Source organism: Petaurus breviceps, unplaced genomic scaffold, assembly GCF_028583685.1.
Source record: "Petaurus breviceps papuanus isolate PSGF00001 unplaced genomic scaffold, PetGlider_PUasm1.0 185, whole genome shotgun sequence".
Lineage (NCBI taxonomy): Eukaryota > Metazoa > Chordata > Mammalia > Diprotodontia > Petauridae > Petaurus > Petaurus breviceps.
This window is the reverse complement of record NW_027185797.1, coordinates 33837626-33849463: the sequence shown is the minus strand read 5'-3', so window position 1 is coordinate 33849463 and position 11838 is coordinate 33837626. Positions and strand designations below refer to the sequence as shown.

At 44.8% G+C, this 11838-nt stretch overlaps 1 protein-coding gene across 3 annotated transcripts in view; it reads left to right on the top strand.

Annotated features, from left to right (window-relative positions):
* Window positions 1-11838, top strand: part of ITGB8 (integrin subunit beta 8) — a 113967-nt gene that overhangs the window by 19966 nt on the left and 82163 nt on the right. For all 3 annotated transcript variants that reach the window (XM_069088744.1, XM_069088743.1, XM_069088745.1), the window contains exon 2: window positions 11480-11565. Coding sequence is in view for 2 of the 3 variants with exons in the window: in XM_069088743.1 (XP_068944844.1) it covers window positions 11480-11565 (86 nt within the window). In the remaining variant the exon portion in view is untranslated. The remainder of the gene's footprint in view (window positions 1-11479; window positions 11566-11838) is intronic.

Sequence of the window (11838 nt, the reverse complement as noted above, 5' to 3'; positions counted from 1 at the left end):
TTCTCCTCTCCCTCCCTTTCTCTCTCCCTTTTGATGACACATTTGACAATCCACACAGGGCCCACTCAACAGAACCATATGGCTTTCCACTAGACCATGGAACCATCCCCCCTGTAGAAGCTCTGCTTTTAATTATTTTTCTTTTAACTCTATTTCCTTGGTGAAGGCATTTCCTAACTCAGTGAGCTCACACTAGGTCCCAGTCTCACCGTCTTTGGGACTTCCATTTGTAATATATGGGTTTAGACCCTCCCTCAGGTAACCTGCTGGGCACAGAGCCTAAAAGGACATAGCACACAAAGATCCTGCCCTCAAGGAGCTCAGAGTCTTACAAAGGGGATTAGACATGCACATGAATAACCCCAAGACAGCAGAAATTGGGATACCTCAGAGGTCCAAGGCCATAAGAAACTACAGCAGGAGAGATCTCTTACCAGCGAGAAAATTAGAGAAGGTTTCCCTGAGGGGGATGGACAACTTGCAGTCCATCAAGTGATGATAGAGTCAGGCCCACAACAGGCTTGGGAATGACACGAGCAAAGGTGAGGAGGGGCTGAGAACTCCAGTTGGAGAGCACTAGGAAGTGAATAGACCATGGAACTTGGAACACGGAGTCCATGGAGGGGGATAATGGGAAACAAAGCTGGAAAACCGGACTAGATCCAAGCTTCTAGAAGCCTTAATTTTCATCAACAAGCATTAAGCAAGCTCCTATGTGTCAGGCACTCCCTGTGTCAGACACTAGACATAGACAAAGATGTAGTGCCTACCCTCGTAGAGTTTACCTTCTACTGGACAGAATTTCTCTCTAATTTGGACCACAGAAGGAATCCACTGAAGTGTTTTAAGTAGAAGAATGACATAATCAAACCAGTACTTAGATAATTTATTTGATCAGTAGTGGGAAGAGTAAATTGGAGAGGAAACAGATCCAAATAAATTCGGGGGCTCCTGCAATAACCCAGAAGAGAAGGAACAAATGCCTAGCATAGTTGCGGTGGGAGTAAAGAGGCCGGCACAGATTTGGGGGGTGTTTTCAGAGGCAGAATTGACAGTGCTTGGCAGCTGATTGGGGTTGGCAGTATAGAAACTGAGGGAAGACCAAGTGATGTAGAGACCAGTATGGTGGTCTTGGAGACAGACACACCTCAGTTCAAATCCTGACACTCACTCCTCAGACACTTACTATTGTGTGACAAGGGCTATGTCATTTAACCTCAGTTTCTTTATCTATAAAATGGGGATAACAATGGCACCTTCTGTTGAGGACCAAATGAGGTACTCTATAATCATGCTTTGCAGATCTTAAAGTGTTATGTCAATGGTAGCCATGGTTATTGTTAAGGTCCTCCAGTTCCAAGCCTGGATGATGGGGGTAGGATGGGCAATGGTGACTGGATGGAGGGAAATGGGGAAATTAGAGGAGAAATAAGATCTTAGGGGAGATGAGCTTCATTTTAGCTATGTTGAAAGGTTGAGGCTAACCCTTGAAAGATAGCATGGCACAGAGGAAAGAGTATACATAGACTGTAAAGTCAGCAGACACCTGGGTTCCTATCTCACTACTGATACTTACGGTGTGTGATCTTGGGCAAGTCATTCAACCTTGATGGGGCTCAGCTGTAAAATCATGGGTTAGACAAGTAGACTTATAAGTTTCCATCCAGCTCTAAATCTATGACCCTTTGAGGTGTTGATAGGACATGCCATTTGAGCTTCCCCATGAGCAGACTGAAATGGGAGGCTGGAGATCTGGAGGAGAAGTTTAGGAATGAGCCCAAAAAGTGGGCAGTCTTCTGCCCCCAGGTGATGACTGAAGTTATGGAAGGGGATGTGTTTGTCAGAAGAAAGCATGGACAAGAAGACCAAGGACAGAATCTTAGGAGATGGCCATGCTGAAGAAGCAGTGAGGAAAATGAAGGAGCCATGGTTCAGGAGCCACATAGGGGAGGGATGCGAATGCCAAGGAGCAGTGGGCTCCAGGGTCAATTGTTGAGCAGGGATCAAGCAAGATGGAAATGAAAAAGAAGCCATTGAATGTAGGGATCTGGAGGTTGTCAGCAACTTTGGCGAGAGTTGTTTCAGCAGAGTGATGGCGACAGAAGCCAGATGGTGAAAGGCTGAACCGTGAGGGGGTGGGGAGAAACAAGAACCTATGGACAGAGGGGAGGCTACTCTTTCCAGAAGTTTGACAGTGAAAAAAAGGAGGGATTACTGACACTGGGGGTGGAAACAGAGTTGAGGGCAGGCTGTTTAATATAGGGGACACAAGCCACAAGGCCAGAGAAAAGGTACCATTACAGGTTGACCAAAGATATATAGTGGGTAGGGATTATTTCTGGGAAAAGGTCATATAAGAAATAACAAGGGGCTAGATTAAGAGTGCCAGATAGAAGGGTTAGCATCAGCAAAAGGGGGACCACCTCTGTCTGAGGGAGGAGAGAAGAATCTGAATGACAGGATACAATGAGAAAGATTATGGAAATATTTGAAGGACTGAGTGAGGGAAAGGAATTGAGGGACTAGTTGAAGGACCTTGGCTAAGGTAGTTTCTCTGCTGTGGGCTTTAGCTTTATAATAAGAGCACTGGAATGGAGAGCTTCCTAGAGCTCTGAGTCTGTGGGCCTATGAGCTTTATAACCACTAGCTTGCCCCTTCTTAGGAAAGCAGGAGAAAAGATTTTTGTTAAGAGAGAAAGAGCAGAGGCCATTGATTGCCCTTGGAATCCCCATAGAAGTGGACCAAAGGGCCTGGCCCATGGCCAGTGTTCAGGCTGTATGTTCTAGTCATCTTCAAAGCCCACAATACAATTATCATTTATGCCCTAGATGTCTGTTATGAAGAAAAACAAAGATAGAGTAGATAATGAGAATGATGGTAATAAGAATATTGGTGATAATAATAGTAAGTAACATTTTAGGGCAGTGATTATTTACCTGGCACTCAGCTAAGTGTTTTACAATTATTATCTGTTTTGATTTTCATCACCAAACCAGGGAGGCAGGTGCTAGTATTATACCCATTTTACAGATAAGAAAACTGAGGAAGACACCCAACTTGTCACAACTGACACAGCTAGTGAGTGTCTGAGGCTGGATTGGAATTCAGTCTTCTTGACTTCCAGGCACAGTTTTCTATCCACTGCATCACCTAACTGCCCAATGACAGTTGTCACTGCCTCTGAAACAATGATGAATTGTTACTTCTGCTTGCTTATTATCCCAGCTTTATCTCTGAAGCATTGCCTCTTTTAAAGATTTTTCAGACTCAGGCTGTAGCTAGAGGCAAATCAATCATAATAAAAAGTTTCCCAAGAGTCTTTATATTGTTTAGGCCTAAAGAAACTCAGTTTCTTCATCAGTAAAATAGAGTATAATCCTTGTACTTCCTGACTCACACTTGTGGGGCTGTTGAAGAAACTTAAAGTCCTATATAAATGAGAGCCACAATTGTTAGTATTGTCACAGGGCCATTTGCATGCCAAATATAAAGAGAGTGGGATGGGAGAAGAGGATGGATGTGTAGTTTCACTGGTGTAGAGAACTACCAGGGGAAAACACACCCTCTACTGCCAATCAGATCAGCTCCCTCTATGTCTTAAATGATCTTAGACAGTTGTCTATTGTGCCAAGGAATGAAGCAAATTGCCCAGGGTCACACGATTTGTGTTAGAGGCAGGATCTGAACCTAGATCTTGCTGGCTTGAAGGCAGAGTCTCTATCTACTATGCCATACTGTCTCTGAAGAGCTTAGCTCCTTATAAATTTTCTTTTGATATAATACTAGGAAAGAGCTAGCCATCATCACTTCTTCACTAGAGACAGGGCTCTATGAAGGAATATTGCATGCCCTCTTCCTACCAGGTCACTCATGGAAAGAGTGGGTAATCAGCATCATTGTTAGACTGTCATTTGCTGGCTTGATGAGGACTGGGGACTTGGGCAGTCAACACAGAGCACCATAGGAGTGCCTGAGGATGCTGACAATGTCCTTTTCTTCCCTGTCCCTTCTATTGTTTCAAAATAAGAAGATTCCACAGAACAGTATAGATATGTAGGACTAGATGATGATCTCAGAGGGCTCAATTACAGACTTTTGTTAGCCTTCATTCACCTTTTGGATATGCACTGGTTAAGTGGTCATCTCGTATATGTCATAAATGACAGGCTGTGTGATATAATGGTTAGAGAGATGGTCTTAAGATCAAATAGACAAGGATCCATTTTCCTTGTTAGCTGTCAAAATCCCCCCCCCCCCACCAATGTCATCTCTGGATCGTCCTTCACACTCTTAAAGCCAACCCGACAGAATCTGCTGGGAAGCCTTTTAGCATTGCCAACAGGATGCCTATGGAAAATAAAAGTAATATAATGGCAGTACAGTCTTGGAGAAGAGCTGGGTCTAAAGGGAGAGGAGCTGGGTGGGACATACAGCAATTCTATCATATACCTGGGTCACTGGGAAAAATCACTTCAACTCCTACAAAAATCACCTTCCCAACTGGAGGGGGGAAGGCATGGCCAGAGATCAGTTTGTCTGAAACATGTCTGGGAGTCTGATGGACTGGAAGCCCAATGGAGTCAGCAGTCTGATGTAGCCATCAAAAAAGTGATTGCCACCTGGGCTACATTAAGAAGAAGGAAAGAGCTTCCAGTCATGGGGAGGGGATAGTCCTATGTCTCTGAACAGGTCAGACTGTTCAGGACTGAGGCCACAAAGAGGATGCTGGTAAGTTGGAGAGTGTGCAGAGGAGAGCAATCAGGCTTGGCGGGGTGGGGGGAGAGGGAGTCTGGAGTGCAGACTGTAAGGATCCCAGCAGCAGCAGCAGCGATTAGTTGCATCATTAATGTGATTAATTGTAGTTCATAGCATTGATTGATGATGATTGGTATTATTTACATAGCAATTTGTGGCTTGCAAAGTGTTTTACTTATGTTGACAATGTGACCATCACCACAACCCTAGGAGGGGGGGTGCCACCATTATTCCCATTTTAAGAAGAAACTGGGTAGGATGAGCTTGGAGCTGAGAAGATGCAGAGTCAAGTCAGCAAGAAGCTACAAAGAATTCACTGTGTGCCAGGAGATATAATAAGATCACTGATTCAGAGCTGGAAGAAACTTGTCCAACCTCCCCATTTTATAGATAAGAAAACCAAGTCCCCAAGAAGTTAAATGACTTCCACGAAGTCAGTCACATAACATGTGGCTCGACGAGAGTATTCATTTATTGCATAGAAGTGAGATGAGGCTGGTTCTATTTTCCTCTGCAGGCAGAGACCAGAGCAAGTTCAATCGGTATTAAGACGTTCCTACAATGAGCCCACCAATCAATGGATCTCTAACATGGAGGAGTCTCCCAGAGTTCGAGCTCACTCCAGAATGGGTCTCAGGGGCAACAGGCAGGAAGGAAAAGCTAAGGCAGATTTATTCTTGATATCAGGAAAATCTTCCTAACCCTTAGAGCAGCCAAGAAGATGGATGGACCACTTTAGGATGCCTTTCTTAAGCGCTTACTGTGTGTCTGGAATTGCCCTAAGCTTTGGAGATATAAATGCAAGCCATAAGAAAGACAGCCCTGCCCTTGAGGACCTTCCATTCTAATGAGGAAAGATATCCCCCAAAGGGGACTGAAACCAGGGAATGCTGGGAAGGATAAGGCATGATGAAAGTCTGGTCAGAGCTGGTAGGGAAAAGAAGGCTGGATCCCCCTTCCTGGGGTGTTCAGGAGCTCTATAGAGACATTTATAACCAGTATTTCTTGTGGGAAGCAGTTGATGGAGGGGGCCAGAGCTCCCTACAACCTTTAAACTGTCTAATCCCTTATGCCCCACCTTCTACATCTGTAAGAAGAGGATACAGAGTTAGACACTGGGTCTAACTTGACAATTGTAGTTTGATTTCCATTCAATGGGGAGAACGCCCATGCTCAACTCTGGGGATGTAGAAATCAATCAGGGCAGAAGTTCTCCTCTCAAGGAGCTTACAGTTCTGTGAGGGTGGGGTGGGGAAGCCATGGATGCAGATAATTCTGACACAAGGGAAACCAGTCAGGGCAGGGGACAGTCTAGGTCAAGTGCTGGGAGTTACTGGGAAGTGAGCTGCCTTTTAGCATGCTTTGCTTCCGGGAGGCAGCTGAGCTGGTATTTGAAGGGACAGATGTCAGCTGGCAGAGATGGGTGGGGTTTAGTGGAAGGGACTATGGTGTGGTTGGTCTTGGCAGAGTCAGGGAGGACAGGGCCAGAATGGGGGGACAGAAAACAGCACTAAGAACAGAGATTTCTGTTGCCCTCTCGAACTTGCAAAGCACTTTACAGACATTATCACACTTGAAACCTACATTACTGCCCATGAAGTAGTGCCCTGAGGTACTTTTATTCCTGCTTCTTTACAAATAAGGGAATTGAGAATCAGAAAAGTTTAGTGGCTTTCCCATGGTCACGTGGTGAATAGATGTCTGAGGCAGGATTTAAATTCAGGCTTCCTGACTGCAAGTCCAGTCTTCCACGTGCTATCCCATACTGCCTCTCCTTCCGCTCTCCAAGTGAGTCCATGTGGCTTCCAATATGTCTCTAATCCCAGTCTGTTCCTGGCTGGGTGAACCCTCTGTCAGCTCCAGCTCAGAACAGGACTGCCTCAGACTGATTCAGAGCTGGACCTGGCTGAGCTGAGGCTCAGGACAGCTCGACCAGCCAGGTCTCTCAAGGCAAGGAGAAGGAACCCTCAATTTCCTGCCTGTTACATTAGAGTGTGCCCCTTATGGATTTCAGGGCCTCCCAAAGGACAAACTTCCTTCACCCAGCCTTTTGTGTAGACCTCATTTCAGTATGAAAAATGAAACCCTGAAATTTATCTTTGCCAAAGTTTATCTGGCTTGTCTTCTGAGAATCTGACCATGACACTCTCCAGCAGCAGGCTTTGACACAGCTCCCACAGAGGCCAGACCTGGAGTCTGCCCTGAGTTCTGAAGAAACACAAGACACCCCCCCCCTCTTCAAATCCATCTGAGGCCAAACTCCTGTTTCTGGGAGACTTCAGAGACATGTCAGGCCTGACCTCTGGCAGGGCCATGGTGACCTCCCAAGCTGTCACCCATCAGGCCTGGGTGGGTCCCTGAATTTCCAAAATGGAGCCTGGCCCCCAAATGCCAAGGATGCAGGGAAGGAATGATAGATGTCGAAGTAATGGAGTTCCTTCCTTTGCAAGTAGCTCAGTTCCTTGGCCTCAGGTTGAATGAGAATTAATCAAGGTCAGAATCATACTAACTATAGACACACATCCCTGTCCCTTCCTCATGCCCGTAGCCCAGTACTCTTCCAGTTTACTTTGCAGCACCAAAGTCTTACCAGACTGGATGAAATCAGGGCTAAAAGCATGACCCAGCCCACTGCCAGGCTTCTGCAGCTGTGGGCCAGGTTGAATTTCAACAAAGGCATCTTGGATTCTAGTTTTCAGTCAGTGTTAATGGCCCTGAAGTCACAGGAAACCTCAAGGTTGAGAGAGCACTGGATTCAGCATCAAAGGACCTGGGTTTGAATCCTGGTTTTGTCATTTATTCATAGTCTGAGAGACCTGGGACAAATTATTCACCTTCTCTAGACTTCAACACCCCTATCCAGAGAAGAAGACATAAGACTCCAGGTACAGACCTGGCCCATTGGCTGGAAGGCTGGGCTTGGCATTAGGAGAGCCTAAATTCAATCCTACATTGGATGTAAGAGTTGTGTAGCCCTAGGCAAATCACTTAACTATGTGTGTTAGTTTCCTGCATCTGCAAAATGGGGAGAGAGCTTAGAGTCTGTAGCTTCTAAGGTAGATTCAAACTCTCAATATATAATCTTAGGCCCTATCAGCACCCTTCTAGCTATAAGTCTGTGATACTGTCAGTTCAGAAAAAATGCAGAAGGGTAAGTTTTGCCTATTCCAAACCATCCACCCAAGTTCTCTGGGATATTTTTATCTTCAAAGGTTCAGTCTCATTGAAGGAAAACCTATCTGATGACCAAGACAGTATAGGGTATTAAGATCTGCCTTTTTAAAAAATACTGATTTGTTTTATATCACCCATATTTCTCATATCTCTTTCCCCTATCCCTCACCCAGATAAGCATTTCTTATGACAATTGGGGTGGGGGGTGTGAGGAAGGAAGGAAAGAAGGAAAAAAGGAAGGAAGGGAAGAAAAAAGGGAGGGAGGAAGAGAGGGAGGAAATGAGGGATGAAGGAAGGAAGGAAGGAAAGAAGGAAGGAAGGAAGGAAGGAAGGAAGGAAGGAAGGAAGGAAGGAAGGAAGGAAGGAAGGAAGGGAGGGAGGGAGGAAGGAAGGAAGGGAGGGATGAAGGGAGGGATAAAGGAAGGAAGGAAGGAAGGAAGGAAGGAAGGAAGGAAGGAAGGAAGGAAGGAAGGAAGGAAGGAAGGAAGGAAGGAAGGAAGGAAGGAGGGAGGGAAGAAGGGAGGGAGGAGGGAGGGATGAAGGGAGGGATAAAGGAAGGAAGGAAGGAAGTTCAACAAATACAACTAACTTGTCAAGCAAGCAGTGGTTGTCCTTTAAGTACTTGAGTACCAGGTCTAGCACCCTGCCTGGCTCATGGCAGCCACTTCATTGAATAGCTCAGGACCAGAAAGGTCAGTGTGAAGTTATATGAAATTAGGCAAAAGATCATGTAAGGAAGAGGATGATAAGAGATTATTGGGAGAAAATGCTTGTTACTTAATGTGATGGGGAGAAGAGTGAGGATAAAAGGAAGTGAGGGTGTGCCCCTCCCCGTCAGCTCCCATAAGATGGTCCCATGGACCTCTACCTTTCCACCGTCCCCACTTAACTAAGCTACCCCTCAGTTCTCTAGCTTTCCTCCTCTCTATCCCTTGAGTTTAGCTCTCCTCTGAGCCCTCAGGGGACAGTTTAGTTTTGAGTGTCTCCAAATGTCTAAAATGGGTCTGGGAGTGGGGAGCAGAAGCATCAGGGCCAGCCAGAGAAGAAAAGGCTGAAAGGAGTAACTCCCCTCCCCCATCCCTCTCCTCCCCAGCATCCACTGCTCTGCCTCTGTCTGCCCAAATTCTCAAATCTATTTTTAAACACCAGGTCTCAAAGTGAGTAAGATAGCTATAGAATGAGCAAAGCCAGAGGATGATGAGGGGGAGGACTGAGCTATCTTTGGGTCAGGGTGACATCAGTGCCTCCTGAGCAGGGCCGAGAAGGAGATGTGCCTGGTGAGTGACTAATGCTGGGCTCAGGTGATGGCAGTCATTGACCAGAAAATTATGCCTATGCCCAGGGGTGCCAATGTACTTTGTGATTAGCACCGCAACATGGTATCCTGATTGAAAACTATGGAGAAAGCAGTCAATGGTCATTCCTGAGTCATTTTTTAAAATCATTTTCTTAGTCTTAAACAGTAGTACCTGGGGTGGGATGAGGGTGCAGTTTGGGAGGGGGCAGTAGTTCCCAGAGGAAAGTGGCACTATTAAATATCACAGGCAAGGGTACAAGTCTACAGAAAATCCATTTTTCACTTAAGGTGAGTCAGGTGTGAGTCAACTTCTTAAGTACCATCACTGATGGTTAATATGGCTTATTGGCTGAGCTCTTGTCTCCTTTTTGTCCCCAAAGAACAGTAAGATCATAGATCCAGAACTGGAAGGGACCTTAGAGCTCCTCTATTCCAATCCCTTAATTTTAGAGATGAGTAAACTGAGGCCTAGAGAAGTAAGTGAATTGTACAAGGTCCTACTGTTAGGAGCTGTCCAAGGTGTCATTCATAGGCTCGCAGCTTTAGGCATGGCTAAGACCTTACAGATTACTTTTTCCAACTACCCCGTTCTTTTGCAGATGATGAAACTGAAGCCCAGAGAAATTCAATGACTTATCCAGGGTCACACAGATTGTAAGTGTCAAAGATAGCATTCATAGGATCATAGATTGCAAGCTGGAAGACACCGTGATGGTTATCTATTTCAAGCCCCTCATTTTATAGATGAACAAACTGAAACCAAGAGAGAGGAAGTATTTTCAAATAAGTCAGAGTCTGCATGGTAAAGTAGTCACATGGTCATCCCAGCTCTTTATGACCCCTCCATCTTGATTATTCATGCCTTGGTCATGACCTGAGTCATGGAGAAACAAATCCAGTGATCCAGACCAGGTGAGAACTATCATTCTAGATACCATTGTAACACAATCTTGGTATGGAAAGAATCATAATTGTTGACATAAGAAAATTTAAAGATTGATTTGCAGTGGGTGTTGCAAGCATTATTTCATTTAATGAAACTGCAGAGCCCTGTGAGGTTTACTGCATATATTCTAGAGATTAGTTATCTCATTTTACAAATTGGGAAACTGAGTCAGGGAGGTCTAGAAACTTGCCTATGTAACTTTTCTAGAAAATTCTACAGCTAAGAGCTGAACCTAGGTGTCTCCTAAGTACAGTCCAGCAATCTCTATTACTCACTCAGTGCTCAACTTGGGACTCATTGAATTCAGGTCACATTACAGAGAGCAATGTGTCATAGTGGAGAAAAAGTTAGCTTTATAATCAGAAAGACCTAGGTTCACTTTCCACCTTTGACATTTACTTGTGATGCAAGCCTGAGCAAGTGTGTGAAGCTCTAGCAACTCCCTAACACTTATCTGTGAGGTATAAACAGCTGACATCTTTGTTGGCAGAGAGAATTCCCACACTCAAGGCAATCTCAGTGATTAATGTGAGATTCCCATGTAAGAGAATCAAGAAGGGAGTCCCTTCCTCTTGGGCTCCTTGAAGAAGGATTGATCCAGACCTATCAATTTCAATTCAATTTTCCACCCTTCCCAAGGACACAAAAACAAGCATTAAAAGTATAGGGTAAATGTCATATTTATGGACTAAAATATGTGAGATAAAAAGAGACATTCTGGGATGTGAAAAATGGCTTCTCTTTGGAGTCTAACGGTCTGCATGCAAATTCTGTCTGTTTCGTTTCCTGCCCATGTGACTCTTCAAGGCTACCTTCTCTCGCCTATGTATCTGCATGTACCAGGCTCACGGCAGCTGACAGGTATTGTCTGTCCTTGCCATTACAATATCGACTCCTTAAGGGTAGACAATGTTGTTGTTGCTTTTACCTGTCTGTACCCTGAGTATTTACCCAGGTACTTGGCATGACAAGCATATAACAAACGCTTGTGAATTGAGTGGTTGATTGATTGAAATCATTTAACCTTTCTTGGTCTTTGTTTCCCTATCTGTCAAAATAAGTGTGTGTGTGTGTGTGTGTATGTGTGTGTGTGTGTGGAGATGGACTAGATGAGCCCCAGAATTTCTTCTAGCTCTCTAAATCAAGGAACTCTACCTTCTCCAATAAAAATAATGTGTTTGTCTTACAAAGTCTTGTAATTGGCCATGCTGATTTTTCTCTCGAGTCATTTGTCAGGGGTCAAATGGTAGGGACCATCCCAGGGAGGAAAATTCATTAATAATCAACTATTTTATCCTCCATTACAGAAGAGAACAAATGTACCAGCTCGAATGCAGCAACATGTTCCAAGTGCCTGGTGCTGGGTCCAGAGTGTGGATGGTGTGCCCAAGAGGTAGGCTTGTGCTCTGCTCTCTAAGCCGGACTGCCTGACCTTAGTCAAGTGGGTCGAGGAAGTGCCCAATGGAAAGAAAGGGAGGGAGAGAGAGGGACATCAGGACAATTTTCCTAGGCCTTATTATTGGAGACAGCCTATCTGGCTTTATGAAAATAAAGCATAACCTTTTTATTAGGAAAATTACAGTAATTTAAAAATAAAGTGCAAACCACTTTATGTTTTCCATCTGGTCCATAGACAGCATTGGCAGACAGAGATAGTCACTTTTTG